Raw genomic sequence first — 15,629 nt, 5'->3', positions numbered from 1 at the left:
ACTGGGAGTTTTACTTTTTCCATCATGGCCTTTCTCCGACAAGGGCACCTTCGCACGTGCGTGTGTGTGTGTGTGTGTGTGTGTGCGCGCGCGCGTGCGCATATGCGCAAGCAAACTGTGATGCTGCAGAGACCCAAGGATGTCAGACCACAGAGGCTCACGCTCCTCTATTTTCCAATGCCAAACCTCAGGCCCAATCCGCTTCCCAGTAGCGGTTTAGTCACAGGGAAAGGAAATGAGATTGGATGGGGTGAGGAAGAGAAGGGTCCTGTCAGGCCAGAGTGATGGAGGTTTGTCTAACCCATGCTGAGTGGAAATTCCCATTACTTGCTGCACCTCCCGTTCCCTTCTTCGGCACAGAAGGGGCTGACTGACTGACTAGACTCGGTGACTCAGGGATCTGGTTGTAGTCAGGGAGACTTCCTGCTTTGTTTCCCATCCAGAGGCAGATGAATGCCTAAGGATGTGGGCAGCCAACGGGCAGAGGTGAGCAGAGTGATGAGTTTCCCTAAGGGTTGCTCCTTCCCTCAACTCTCTCCCACATCCACTTTCTCTTCCTTCCCAGCTGCTTCTCGGAGGAGAGTCCCCTGGCTCTCTCTTGAAATCCTCACTCCCACCTGTTTCCTGTCTCTTGCCACTACTGTCACCCTTTTCCTCTCCTCTGGTTTCTTCCCCATCAAATATGCCTAAGCCTCCTTGATCCTGATCACTCCACCTCCCTAGCCTTCCATCTTTGCTGCTCCTCCCTTTACCCATTGTGGTCTAAACTCCTCAAATGGGCTATATACACCCGCTACCTTAGATCTCTTCTAGACTCCTTCAGACAGAAATCTGTCTTCCTCATTCCACAGAAATTGTTCTCTCTAAGGTATCTGATGATCTCTTTCCCATCAAAACTGAATGGTCTCTTCTACAATCCTCCTCTGACCTCTCTGCTATTTTCAACCCAACTGACCACCACTCTACAAGTGATCCTGTCCCAGTCCTGTCCTAGTTCACAGCCTACCTTCCTTTTCAGTTTCTTTGCTGGTTTCTCCTCCTCTCTCACCCTTTTCCAGTGGGCGTTTTTCAAGTCTAGTTCTGGGTTCTTTGCTCTTCTCATTTCGCACTCTCTCATCAGCTCCCATGACTTTAACAAAGGCAGATAACTTCTGAAGTTACATTGCCAGCCCTGACGGCTCATCTTTTCTCCATTCTCATTCTTCCTCATGCCTGCAAGACTTCTCCACCTGGATGGCCTGATGAAACTTGAATTTTAATGTCCCAAACAACATTCAGAATCAGAGTGGCCAAATGGAAAGAACATGCCCCTGGGAGTCAGGAGACTTAAGTTTTAGACTCAGAACAAGTACTTAACCCCCATTTTACAGATGAGGAACCTGAAGCACAGAGAGAGAAAAAGAAGTAAAGTGACTTGCCCAAAGTCACACAACAGGCAAATGGCAGAGACAGGATTAGAATCCAGGTCCCCTGACTCCCAGACCTGGGCTCTCCCCACTAGCCCACCCTGTTCCTTTAGGAAGAAAACCCCTCACCCCTCTGATCGCATCTCATTTTTACAATGGGATGACAGACAGAAATGTCATCTGTGGGGGCACTGGTCGCCCAGGCTTGGCAGGAGATGGGGGCTTGGCAGGGTTTTCTTTTGGAGGGCTGCTCTCTGTAGGAGGGGCCCAATCTGTCAAAATTTCCACCAGGGACATGTCCTATGCTCTTCTCCCCACAGAAGTGAGTCTGTGGAGCAGAAGGAGGAGGAGAAAGGTGAGCTAACAGTGAGCTTCACACCTGCATCTCTCCTTTGGCACCGGTGCCCGGAGGCCACCTTGAGCGAGCATGGTTTCTGCCATGCACAGAGTAGACAACTGCCTATGTTTTCTTCTCCGCTAAGCCATGGCTGTGTCTAAGGCGCATGTGTGGTGTGTAGGGAAAGGGCAGCTTGGAGAGGAGCCATCTGGGCCCTCGTTCATTCTCATTCTCATTCTCCCTCTTCCTCTCTCTCTCTCTCTCTCTCTCTCACACACACACACACACACACACGCTGCAAACACACCTCAGAGCTCTTGTTGAGCTGCCTTTCTGAGGTGAAAGACCTTTTCTCTGAGATGTTTAGTCCTGAATCAGTCTTCCACTCACTGGTCCTTAGGGGCTTCCTGAAGACAACCTTACCATCCTCATTTCAGAAATGGGTGAAATGGCTCAACCCAGAGGACAGAACATTAGAGAGGAGCTGCAGGTACCAGAATCCAAGTCCCAGACTCTCATCCCCTGTGCCATCCCCAACAATATACACTGAGCACCTCCTGGGTAGAGAATTGTATTTGGCATTCAAGAGCAAACAATGAAAGAAGACAGAGTTCTGGCCTTCAAGGAGCTTACAGTCTGATGGGGAAGACGCCACACAAAATTAAAAACACATACTCCTTTCCCCTGCCCCTCTTAACATGCTCATCCGAGCACTCCCATAGCCGTCGGCATGTGCCCGCCCCAGAGTAGCCATGGGCACAACCAACAAGCTCCCATCCCCAAACCTAGAATTCCAAGGCAACTCAAGTTTCCACCTAGCACTCAGCTCCAAGAGGGGAGCATCAACCTGACTTACGCAGCTGGGCAGCAGCCTCCAGGCACAGGAGCCATGCAGGGGCAGAAAGGACCCCGAGATATTGCTCCCCAAGACTGAGCCCTGAGTTCCTCAAGGCACGGGCCGCACTATCAACAGTGAGGTGAGGTAGGAGGGAGCAAGGCAGTGGATTGCTTTAAAGTCAATGGTGAGGAGTTTTTGTTTGATGCAGAGGTGGATGGGCAACTACTTTGAGAACCAGGAGAGGACAGAGTCAGTAAAGCCAAGGTTGGATAACGTTTCCAGGAGTTGGGAGTTGTCCACAGTATCGAAGGCAGTTGAGAGGTCTAGGAGGATTAGGATGGAGTAGAGGCCATTGGATTTGGGAAGATGACCTCTGAGAGGGTGGTTTCTGTGGAGTGAAAGGGATGGAAGTCAAATTGGAGGGGGTCAAGGAGAGAATTGAGAAGAGGAATTTGAGATGGTGGATGTAGAGAACTTGCTCAAGGAGTTTGGAGAGAATTGGTAAGAAGGAGATGGGGTGATAACTGGAGGGAGCTATGGGGTCAAGGAAGGGTTTTTTTAGGATGGAGAGATATGGGCATGTTTGATAGCAGTGGGGAAGAAGCCACTGAGCAAGAAGTTCTTGCCACTAGGACTTCTGCCAGAGCTCTTCCTTAACTTAGTGGAGGCTAGGGCTGCAGTCCATGGACCAAGGAGAAGTTGGCAAGCAAGTGCCCTCTGGCTGCCCTCCTCACTGACCCCACTCAGCGGCAGGCCCAGCTCCTGGCTTGGGGGAAACAGGGTGGGATAGGTAGAGATGGATCAGTTCCAGGAATGGGGCAGGTGGCCGGGGGACCCTAGAAATCCTAAAACCTCCCTGGGACCCAGAACCATTTAGGGTGGGCCTAGGTGGCCCTTCCCATGGGTTACCTTGAGTCTGTCCTGGATCTGACCTTCCTCCCTATAAATTGTAAGCTTGTTGTGGGTAGGGGATGTGTCTGTTATATTGGTATATTGTACCTCCCAAGTGCTTAATACAGTGCTCTGCGCAAAACAAGACCCAATAAATACGGCTGACTGACTGACTGGCTCCTTTGGCCAGTGTTGCCATCTTTGGGCCAAAATCAGCCTCTGGGCGTGGGAGAGTATAGAGGTACTATAGAGAGTATAGAGGTGAATATCTCCCCACATGACGCCCTGAATGGCTTCCCTTTTTGAAGGGTTGCATCCAACCCTCCCGACTCCCCCAACCATACGACCTCCCTGCCCCACCCCACGCCGCCCACCTGTGGACTGTGCCACACACACACACCTTAAACTATTGATGATTCCTCCCCACAGGCTTGCCTTCCAGGAGTATTATGGCAAATGCTTTAGATAGCCTGGGGTCTGGAGGCCTTTCCCAGAGGAGACTTCATCCAGAGGCTTCTCCCGAGCTCAATCAACAGTACTTGGTATCTACTGTGTGCAGAGCTCTGGACTAAGCATTCGGGCCAGTGATCTGCATAGAGTAGGTGCTGACTAAATACTAGTGGTTGGGGGAGTACAAGAGAGTTAGTATCCATGATCACTGCCCTCAAGGAGCCCCCTGGGAATGCAGGGAGGCTACCACTAAAATATAGATGGAAAAGGGGCTATGGATATGAGCTAGAGATTGAATGACAGGATACGAAAGATATGTGCAAGAGTACTAAGGGATGATGGGAGGGCATAAGTGCTCAGGTGCATGGACCTGCTGAATTACTGTTTGGGAGGGATATAGCTGGGGTTAATGGACATTAATTGGGGACAGCCTCCTAGTGGGGATGAGATTTCAGAAAGGCTTTGAAGGTGGGAGACCTGTGGTCTGATTAATTTAAAAGGGGAGGGAGTTCCAGGCAGGTAGGTGGGGGTGAGTAAGAGGTCAGTGGCAGGAGAGGTGAGAACAAGGCATGGTGAATAGGTTGGCTTGGGAGGAATGAAGCATATGAACTGGTATATTGTGGGAGAAGAAAGTGGCTGAGTAGGAGGGAGAGAGCTAGCTGATTGAGAGATTTAGAGACAATGGTCAACAGTTTCTGCCTGATGCAAAGAGGAATGGACAAGCAATGGAGATTTTTGAGGAGCAGGGAAATGTGCAGAATGATGTTAAGATAAATGATCCAGGCATCAAGAATGAAACATGGACCAATCAGTCATATTCATTGAAGGCTTACTGTGTGCAGAGCATTGTACTAAGGCCCTGGAGAATAATAATAATAATAATTGTGGTATTTGTTAAGTACTTATTATGTGCCGGGCACTGTGCTAAGCACTGGGTTGGATACAAGCAAATCAGGTTGAACATAGTCCCTGTCCCCCGTGAGGCTCACGATCTCAATCCCCACTTTACAGATCAGGTAATTGAGGCACAGAAAAGTGAAGTGACTTGCCCAAGATCACACCACAGAGAAGTGGTGGAGGCGGGGTTAGAACCCATAACCTTCCGACTCCCAGGCTCTTGCTCTATATACTATGCCATGCTGCTCCCCCTGTATGATACAACAGAGTTGGTAGACATGTTCCCTGCCCAAAACAAGCTTACACTCTAGATGGGGACTGGAGAGGGAAGAGAATGGAAGCAGGGAACCCAGTGAGGAGGCTGATGCAGCAGTCAAGCTGGGGATAGGGCAAGTGCTTGGCCCAGTTTACGGGCTATTTGGATGGAGAAGAAGGGGTGCCAGGGCAGAGGGCAATGGGCAGAGGCCCAGACATGCCTCTGTTCCCTCTCTGCTTTCAGCCTGTAAAAACCTTCCACCCTGGCTACAAAGTGGTTGGTAGAGGTGTTATCAGAGGGAGAAAGAGGCTTAGAGAGGAGGAGGAGGAAGAGCCGGGAGAGGTGGAAGAAGGGACATGTTTCCTTTGGATCAAAGACAGGGAAGCAGCCAGGCCAGGGATTACGTGGGAGTGGAAAGTTGGTGCCCTGAGCTTTAGCCTTGACATTTGCCATTTACTGACACTGTTTCGTTCCAGTGTCGTTGATTCTTTCCTGGAATAATAATAAATACCTATTATTATTATCATTATTATTATTATTATTTCAGGAAACCCTTTTCAATTCTCCACTCCCCCTACTTTTGTTTGTGTGGTATTTGCTAAGTGCTTTCTACATGCCAGGCACTGTACTAAGTACAAGCTAATATAAGGTTGGGCACAATCCATGTCCCATATGGGGCTCATAGTCTTAATCCCCATTTTACAGAGAAGCAGTATGGCTTAATGGAAAGAGCACAGGCTTGGGACGAGGACGTGGGTTCTAATCCCAGCTCCGTCACTTGTCTGCTGTGTCACCTTGGGCAAGCCACTTAACTTTTCTGTGTCTCAGTTACCTCACCTGTAAAATGGGGGTTAAGACTGTGAGCCCCATGTGGGACAATGAGATTATATCTACCCCAGTGATTAGAACAGTGCTTGGCACATAGTAAACACTTAACAAATACCATAATTATTATTATTATTAGATGAGATACATGAGGCACAGAAAAGTGAAGTGACTTGCCCAAGGTCAACCAGCAGGCTAGTGTAGAGCCAGGATTAGAAACCAGGTCCTTCTGACTCCCAGGCCCATGCTCTGTCCACTAGGCCACACTGCTTCTCCTGCTTCCCCTGTCTGGGAAAGCCAGGATCCCAGAGACAGGAGCCAACTGAGTCTTGTCCAAATCTATGAGATCCCCACTGACAAGTGCAGTTATTTGCCGCAAATGCAGAGCAGAATTACTTAAATTGCTGATGTTATCAGCCCTGCCATGCAGAGAATTGATATAAATTGGGAACTTCTAAAAGTTTCTGCCTGGAAACTGAAAGGGGGTAACTATAGCAACCAAAAGGAGAGCAGTTGAATTCAGACAGCTGCATTCCCAAAGCAGAGAGGTTCACTGCTGCTCTCAAATCCACTGGCTGATGGCTCTGCCTGTCCGTTGGGCTGCCTTGTCTACTGGTCTTACTGCTGCTTTCTCTTTTTGAGGCCGGGAGTCAGAAGTTCAGGTCCTGGAGCTGTGAATGACTGGCTGCATGACCTTGGTGGCATCTTCCTGTGCCTCTGTATAAAAATGGGGCAATATCTCCAGCCTCTCCCCTAATCACAGGTGACTGAAGCTGCCCTTAGGGTGTTGGAAAGGACGGCTTTACCCAAATTCCAAAATGCTGCTTTCCTAAGAGAGAGTCGTCCCCGCCTTGCTCGGCAAAAGCTCTCCCCTGGCTGACCTTTCTTTTGCCAAGTGAAAGTCCCCTCTTGGATGTGTAAGGAATGATGCAGCAGCACTAGATGACGCTGCCTCTGGCCAACGTTGTTTGTCCCCAGAGCTGCTATTTACTTGCTTCTGTGCACTGCTAATCTGACTACTGCAGAGAGATTCATAATAAGCCTCTCAGAGAGCATCATGTTTTTTCTATAATCTCACTTACAAGGGAGAGGGGGCTGTTAGGGAAAATGAAAATTTTTCATTTCCCTCTGCTTTTGATCAATTTCTCTCCTCCACCCTTCTGTCTCTTTCTCTCCCTCTCTTTTTCTCCCTTCCCTCCTTCTGCCTATCCTTGCTTACCTTTGCTCTCCTTTAGCATTTTTGTTTCCTCTTACCCAGCATGGCTGCTTCTCATCAGGCTCCATTCATCTTTTTCCTGCCCTTCTCCAGTGTCTGTCTCTGTCTTTCGCTATCTCCTTCCTGTCCCTGGCATCCTAGAGAAGCCTGGATGGTCTCTAGGCATCTGGACCTTCAATCAATCAATCAATCCAGCAATTGTATTTATTAAGCACCTACTATGTGCAGAGCACTGTACTAAGCACTTGGGAGAGTACAATATGAGAGTTGACAGAATTGGACCTTCCCAGCAAGTCTTTAATAGGACGAACTTCCTTTCCCTTCCCACAGATTCCAATATGCATTCATAGAAGAAAACAGACTGGGCGCTCCACAAACCTCTCCACGCCAAAAACTCAAAACAGCTACTTGTGCCTCAATTCCCTTTTCTTCCCATGCTACAGCGGAGAGAAACTTAAAAATATCAGAAATGATGATAATGAGGGCATTAAGTGTCAAGCACTGTGTTAAGCACAGGGGTCAATACAGAATCATCACACCAGACACAGTCCCTGTTCCACATAGGGCTCACAGTCTAAGTATGAGGGAAAACAGATATTTCATCCCTATTTTACAGATGAGGAAACTTTCCTCACTATGTAGATGGAGGAAACTAAGGTGGAGGGCAACTTTTCCAGGAGTGAATCAGACTTGGAGTTGAAAGCTTGTTCCTAGTCCAGGGCCAGGGGAGGGTAGCAGGAGGGATCACCAAGACAGGTAAACAGACTCAGGCCCTGCTCACTGAGAGCTTTCAGTGTAAGACCTTCCGTTAACTGATGATGCAGATGTCCCTATGCGACTCTGAACACGCATCCCTTCACACCACCCTAAAATGACTCCCAGATTTTGCCGGAAAATACTTCCTATCACTCCCATTTTCTTCTCCTCCTCCTCCTCCTAAATCCATCCCATGCCACGGTCCCTCTCCTAGCTGCCTCTGGATAGGGATCACGTGAGAGACCAGCACTGCTTGTCCCAACTCTGGGCCTCTAGCTGTGCATTATCCACCACTTTAGCCTCTCATCCTTGCATCTCCCACTTCCCTCCTCTTTCAATTATTAGCGCAGAGCGGCACTCTCCCTTCGATGTTGTCAGAGCCACTGTCTCTCGTTCTGTCTGTCTCACAGCATCCTGCCCAGGCTTCCTATTGGCCAGAAGCTATCCAGCCCACTCTCTCTTCCTCCTTTCCCCTCCCTCCTCCCAAGTGATATAAAGCACGGCTTTCCAGCTGAGCATTCAGACTGCCAAAGCCAGTTACAACAGAAGCTGCTGCTCCTACCACCGCTAACGCCACCGCCCTTCCAGCTCCCAGGGATAAGGACCTACGTCTTCTCCGTTCTCTCAGCCCCCTGCCTGCCTTCCTCCAGAATGTGCCGGACGCTGGCTACCCTCTCCACCAACTGCCTGGAACGGTAAGAGGTGCCTGCCCACCCTGGGTCCAAAGCCCCCCACCCTAAGGCTCACACTTTCCTGGTGCCCCTTCTCTGCAGTGGGGAGTCCTCTGGACCCAGGAGACTCCTGGGAGAGGTGGGGGTGGGAGGGGCTTCTCCACTTCTGCTGATCTTCTCCACTGCTGCAGGTGGTCTGAAGGGCAGGTAGGGGACTTGGGGAGCAGGGGCAGAGATCATGCCTTGCCCACTTGGGGCATCATGCTCCTGCCATTTCAGATGACTCGTTTTTGGTGCTCCCCCCAACCAGACCTTCTGGACCCTGCCGACTCACCCTAGTCCAATTCTGGCACCTTGAGCTTCCGGGCCAACCGTAGCATGTGTGTCCTGAGATTCAGAGAGCAGTGGTCCCTGGAAATCCTGTGTCTTGAGGATTTGCCCCAGGGAGGCAAAGGAGGAGCTGAGGCAAGGGAGTCAGATCTCCCAGGCACCAGGGTCAAAGGGAGAGCTCCATTTCTCCCTGCTGCGCCTGGAGGAGCAGGTGGCTTCTGGCTCAGGCAGCGCAGTGGGAGGAAGGCGGAGTGGCTATCTGTGGGAAAGGACAGGAGAAAGCAGTAGGAAAGCAAGGGCTCCCAGTGGGAGAGGGGAAGGACAAAATGGGACTGGGGAAAAAGTTACCTCCAGAAAATCCACCTACAGCGGTTTGGATATAGGACTATGCAGTTTGTGGTTTTCAAATTAGAGAAACAGGAATATAAGACCTCTCTAAATAATCACTAAGCATGATTTTTTTCTTAGAACCAGTAACTCGAAAGGATTTTGAGAGGACAAGAACTTGTAATTCAGAAAGAGGGGCAGAGATCCAAACAAGAAAGAGACACAATCCAGGGCAGAATCACAAACGAGCAGAGACACAAATAAGGAAGAGCGCAGTACAGGGGAGAATCACAAACCGGGGCAGAATTGCGACCTGGGGCAGATACTCAAACAGGGTTAGGTCAAATGGAGCAGAGGCATAAAGGGTGCCCAAAGACATAAATTGGAGCAGAGATGTCTATGAACCCCAGTGATCATGAATCCAGTTTGGAATTCAAGTTGGCCACAGCCCAGATCTCAGGGCCAGCAGAAAGGCTCTCTCTCTAGGGCGGATCCACCCCTTTCCGGGAATATCTTAGAGAACGCCAGCTCTGTGAGGGGAACTGTGAAGGATGTGGTCATTCTAATGGGTGTGCCTTCCCCCAGTTCCCTTGATCAATCAGTCAATCATATTTATTGAGCACTTACTTTATGCTGCGCATTGTACGAAGCGCTTGGGTGAGTACAATATAACAGAATCAGTAGGCACATTCCCTGCACACAATGACCTTAACTCACTCATCATCCTCACTGCTCCCTCCCTCCCTCCCTGTTTCTCAGAGCCAAGGAGTTCAAGACCCGCTTAGGAATCCTCCTTCACAAGCCGGAGCTGGGAGCCGAGCCTGGGAATGTCAGCAAGGTCGACTTGGGCAGTAAATGCAGCAAGCAGAGGTAAGCCTCGCCAGCCACTTCAGAGGCAGTGTCCAGGGCTACCCATGTTGATCTAGTCCTGTCTCCTCCACTTGTCTGCTGTGTGAACTTGGGCAAATCACTTAACTTCTCTGTGCCTCAGTTACCTCACCTGTAAAATAGGGATTAAGACATGTGGGACATGGACTGTGTCCAATCTGATTATCTTGTATTTACCCCATGCTTAGTACAGTGCCTGCACATAGTAAGCACTTAAATACCATAAAAAGTAGTACTATCATTATTATTATGGCCACCAATTAATGGCCAGTTCCAAGGATGAGCTTGCTTAGACAAGACAAAGGTTTACTTTAGAGTTTTAGGCAACAGAAGTAGAAACATTATTGAGCACCCACTTGGAGCAGTGTACTGTACTAGGCATTTGGGAAATATTGGTTACAGAAGTGACACATTCTCAGACCACACTCTAATGGGGGAGACAAACATGATTCTTTGATGTGATGTTCTCCTGACTCTCAATCAATCAATCAATGATACTTATTGAGCGCTTACTGTGTGCAGAGCTCCTGCCCACAAGAGCTTGGAGTCTAGAAGGGCATTCTCTAACATCGGAAGTCACCTCAAGTGGGTCAGTCTTTGAAAGAGAAGTGTCCCTGGGTAAGGGAACGGGGATTTTCTGGAGGGATAAGAAACAGAAAGCCCTAGAGATAATGAGCTGAGATGGACTCTGACTTTCTGCTCCCAGAAAGTACTGCATTGTCTTCTAGCACCACCATCCTTTCCCCAGATCTGGGAAATTTCCCCCTGGAGCCTTTCCATCCTGAGACTGAGTCATTTCCCTGGCCCTGGTGTTTTTGTCATGCAGCTCGGTGACAGGAACTGCCCCAGAAGCCAGTTTTCTTCACCTTTCCTATCGCTTCTCCTACAGATACTCCTCAGAAGATGTGCTGGGCTGGAGGGAATCCTTTGACCTTCTTCTGAGCAGTAAAAGTGAGTATGACATCCCAGGGACTGGGGCTGTGGGAAGTGGGCTTGTGGGAGAATAGAAGCCGGCAAGGGCCTTTCTCTCCTCCGCCCTCAGACCTAAACCCAAAGCCGCCTAGGGATGCCACCTTTGTTGGCACTGGACTTAGATGATCCATTCAAATTGGGAGCACTGAGAAAGGGTCCTCCCGGACCCTGCGCCGGAGCACGGGATCAGCCCCAGTATGCTCATCCCCTTCATCAGTGACACTGCTCCCAGGAGAGCTCAGATAAGAAGATGCAGAGAAAAGGTCCCGGACTGACCTGTAGCGACCATGGGGTAGAGGTCAGGGTCAGGGCCTGCTTGGCTCCAAGAGCCCAGTGAGAATAAGGAAAACATCTGCTGTGTCGCCTCCAATGGTTTCCTCCTGGAAATCCTTAGAGGGGCTGACAACTTTTGTTCTGTAAGGTAGTAAAATCCTCAGTCCTGGTCCCTGATCGCTCTCACTGAGCACCTCAGATTGAGAATTCCCCCAACACTCTTTTCTCCTGGATCAAGTCATCATCTCTCTTTCCTCTTCCCCCTTTCTGGAATGTGGCATTTGGCCTCAGATGCTCAGGGATCTTGCTGTATGCACTGCCTCACTAACCAAAGGCAATAATAGCAAGGATAGTGATGCTGATAAAGAGGCCCAGTGCTCTAGCCCAGTCAGAGAGCGAATGCCCCATCCCACTCTCTGAGGGGCCCCTGGCACCTTCCGCCTCCCTCTTCTTCCCCCACAAGCCTGACGTCTTCCCTCCCCCTCTGGTCTCCACAGATGGAGTGGCGGCATTCCGTGCCTTCCTGAAGACAGAGTTCAGCGAGGAGAACCTGGAGTTCTGGCTGGCGTGTGAGGAGTTCAAGAAGACCCGCTCGAATACTAAGATGGTCTCCAAGGCCCACAGAATCTTTGAAGAGTTTGTGCGCAGTGAAGCACCCAAAGAGGTGAGCAGAGTGTTCTGATCAACCCTCTGCCTTCTCCCTATAATCTGCCCGGCTGCAGCCTCTTGCTTTTTTTGTCCCTGCCTCATCCCAACTCAGATCAGAGCTTGGGGACCCAGGTGGACTGGTCCTAAAGTGCCTGGGATAGGGAAGTGCTTCTTAAGCCCAGAGTGGGGTTTCTCCTGGAGAAAGAAGGAAAATCCTCTCCTTCCCCAGTGTCCTACTGCCCCAGGAAGCTTAGTGGTTTTCTTAAGCCACAGGGTGAGAATCAATAGCTCTGGCTTTTGCGGCAGGGTGGGAGGGGGGCCCTCTTGGCTCTGTTGCTGGTCAACAAAGCTCATCCCCAGCTGTCCTCGCTCACAGCCACAATCAGCCACCTGGCAGAGGATTAATGAATAAGAACATGTCTAGAAAGGCATCATCAAAATTACAGTCCTCTGGCCAGACCCATGAAACGGCCAAGTGGAAGGGAGACTAAGAATGTGGCCAGGACTCAGAACCGGTTTGTTTTTCCCATCCAGCCCCCGTCCAGCTTTTTTTCAACAGCGTCCACTGTGTTCTAAGATGCATGTGATCCAATGTGGGTCCAAACCCCTCTCCCTTGTCCACCACTCCCAATGACCTCACCTCCTTCCTTACAGGTCAACATCGACCACGAGACCAGAGAGCTCACCTCCAGGAACCTGCAGGCCGCCACCACCTCGTGCTTTGAGGTAGCTCAGGGAAGAGTTCGCACCCTGATGGAGAAAGACTCGTACCCTCGCTTCCTGAGGTCAGCTGCATACCGGGACCTGGCTGAGCAGGCGGCCGCCGCCTCCTTCTCCTCCTCTCCTCCCAGCCGGACCACCAGTAAGCAGACCCACACCTGAGCCCATCCCGCACCCCAGCAGCCAGGAGAACTGGAAAGGAAGAAGGGTCACATCAGGAGGCCACAGCTTCAAGGGGGAGGCAGAGGCCTGAGGAGTGTGAATGGAACAACAGCTCAGGCTGCTGGCTTTGGCCTAAGGGCCTGGGCTATTACCCACTAACTACTGCCCACTGGGCTATTGTGTGACCAACAGCATGCAATGGGGAGCCCTCCAGTCCCACTTGCGGGACAGGGAGGCTCCAGGGAAAGGAACAGATGGGTTAGGTTCGCAGTTTCTCATTCTCACTGGCTCCTGTAATTCACCCAGGCCCAGGCAAATGTGCCCCACCTGGGGCTTGGCCGCCGTTAAACTCATTTACTGCGTCTCCTGTGTCTCCGTGCTCCTCGTCGCCAGGAGTAGGGAGTTAGATCAGGCAGATGTCCTTGCCCAGAGTGAGAAATCAGGCCCTAGATGAATATATCAGGCTCCTCCCATGTTTTCTCCCTCCTATTTAGGGCCCATGTCTGTCCTGCTTAGCTTGTATCTATCCCAGCGCTTAGTACACATGGTAAGCGCTTAACGAACACTACCAACTGACTCTCCTTGTCCTCCTGCCAGCCTCTGTAGGCTGCCAGAGGGCTCTCTTCCCCCCAGAAGACTTGTTCAGCCTTGCATAAATTCCCTGGGGGTAGGGGGAGTGGAGATGCAGAAAAAGAACACATCACCAAACTGTAGAGAGGCAAAGCAGCTATTTTTTCTGGAGTGTGACCTGGTGCTCAAAATCTTCACAGTGAGCCTACATGGAGCCACCACTCCATTTCCACCCGTGGTGCAGAGTTCTCAAACTCCCCTCCCCAAACATGACGGGGAGTTTTTGTAATGTTCATAACAGAGCCCCCAAACCAGGAAACCTGATAGGAAGGTCAGGGCTGGATAACTAACTGGCTTCTCCTTGGCTCAGCTTTGAACAAAACAGTTCCTTCCCGAGATTTCCAATGCAGAATGCAGTAATTCCCAGGAACCCAAGCTGGGACCGTGGGTCAGAGAGACAGGCCCAAAACCCTTTCATATGCAGTGATTGTGACACAAATTAATCAAGCCTGTCTTAGCACTGTGAGCAATCAGATGAAAGACATTGAAGTAAATAGTGTTCTCACTTTCATCGTTATTATTTATTGTTATTTTTATTATATTGTTATTATTGTTATTTATTACTGTCACTCCAGTTTGCCCATTCTGGAGTACTTTAGCAAGGAGCAGGCTGTTTCTCCTCCGGCCACCCAACTCTACCTCTGAGTCTGTTGGGAGTCCTTTGGGCCCTGTCAGGGTCTCCTCCTCACAGCTGGAATATTTATTTTTTTGAAAACTGGAGCCGGTTTCCTGGATTGAATGATGTACCCAATTCCCCCTTTCCTGTCCGACATGTTACATCGTTACCAAATAAAAGGAACGCAAAAGCAATGAGGTCCTGGCAGTGTTTTCTGTCTTGTATGGGGATGGGCGATGAGGACACAATGGGAGCGGAAGGGGGTTGTGGAAGGTACCCTTTGACCTTTCCTCCTGGAAATTCTATGGAGTTCACTGCTGCTCTGGGGCCCCACAGAGGATGCACAAAATTCTACATTTTAATTTGATAAAATGACATGCTTAAGGGGAAATGAATGTCGTCTAAATAGACCAATTATGACCATTCCTGAAAAAAAGTGGAGCTATTATGCAGTGTGATGGAGGGTGAGGTGGGGGAGAGGCAGGGGGCATCCTCCCTGTAAATCTGAACAAGCCAGTGTGGCCAGGGGGTGATTCCTGAATGTATCTGGTCACCACACAATGATCTCCTGCATTTTTGCTGGGTATAATCCACATAATCCATATAGTTAAAACTAAACTCACTGTGGGCAGGGAACACATCTACTAACTCTTAACAAATACCAGAATTATTATATTGTACTCTTCCAAACAGTACAGAACTCCACACACAGGAAACAAATACCATTGATTAATAGTCATCCTCGAGTTGGCTTTCAAATTCATTTAGTGGTTTGGAGGATTCAGAGTTCACAGAATTAATTCTCCATTAAGGAGCCTTGCAAATCAACACCATAATAATAATCATGGTATTTGTTATGTGCTTACTATGTGCCAAGCATTGTACTAAGTGCTGGAGTAGATACAAGATAATCAGGTTCTATATGGGGATCACAGTCTAAATAGGACAGAGAACAGATCTGAATCACCATTTTGCAGATGAGGGAACTGAGACATAGAGAAGTGAAGTGACTTGCACAAGGTCACAAAGCAGGTAAGTGGCATATCTGGGATTAGAACCCAGATCTTCTGACTCTCAGGCCCCTGCTCTTTCCACTAGGCCATGCTGCTTCACAACTCCAAACTGAAAATAATTCAAGGTAGGCCTAAAAAACAGGTATCGTATGTAATGCATCCTCCCACCTCCTTCTCCCCTTAGCTCTCTACTTTTCCTTCCTTCGTTCTTTTTCTCTGTTCTCATGAAACTCATCATGTTGTGGGGACAAAAATCTGCAAGAAGGGGTTGGATAAATTCAGGGATGCTGGGAAAGGTTAGGAGTTTTCAGAGAAAAGTACAAGAAAAGTATTAAAAGCACACCTCCTCCAAGAGGCCTTCCCTGACTAAGCCCTCATTTCCTCTTCTCCCACTCCCTTCTGCATCACTCTTGCACTTGGATTTGAACCCTTTATTCACCCTCCCTCGCCCCATAGCACTTATGTATATATCCATAATTTATTATTTAAATTAATGTCAATTCCCCC

The 15,629-nt window shown here is 49.5% G+C and overlaps 1 protein-coding gene across 1 annotated transcript; it reads left to right on the top strand.

Moving 5' to 3' along the window:
* The first annotated feature begins 8,385 nt into the window (after window positions 1-8,385).
* RGS16 (regulator of G protein signaling 16) lies at window positions 8,386-14,303 on the top strand. The gene is made up of 5 exons (XM_001516313.5): window positions 8,386-8,567; window positions 9,960-10,070; window positions 10,978-11,039; window positions 11,831-11,997; window positions 12,636-14,303. The coding sequence occupies exons 1-5, from the start codon at window positions 8,524-8,526 to the stop codon at window positions 12,861-12,863; spliced, it is 612 nt and encodes a 203-aa protein (XP_001516363.1). The 5' UTR covers window positions 8,386-8,523; the 3' UTR covers window positions 12,864-14,303.
* Window positions 14,304-15,629: the final 1,326 nt, after the last annotated feature.

This window comes from Ornithorhynchus anatinus, chromosome 16 (genome assembly GCF_004115215.2).
Source record: "Ornithorhynchus anatinus isolate Pmale09 chromosome 16, mOrnAna1.pri.v4, whole genome shotgun sequence".
NCBI lineage: Eukaryota > Metazoa > Chordata > Mammalia > Monotremata > Ornithorhynchidae > Ornithorhynchus > Ornithorhynchus anatinus.
Note: the sequence above shows the minus strand (reverse complement) of the source record. Positions and strands in the feature narration are given on the sequence as shown.

Excerpts from the sequence above, each read along its gene's own strand:
- RGS16 (XM_001516313.5), top strand. The coding sequence starts at position 8,524 with ATGTGCCGGACGCTGGCTACCCTCTCCACCAACTGCCTGGAACG. Across the intron at positions 10,071-10,977 it reads AGTAAATGCAGCAAGCAGAG|ATACTCCTCAGAAGATGTGC; the intron begins GTAAGCCTCGCC and ends CTTCTCCTACAG. Across the intron at positions 11,040-11,830 it reads CCTTCTTCTGAGCAGTAAAA|ATGGAGTGGCGGCATTCCGT; the intron begins GTGAGTATGACA and ends TGGTCTCCACAG.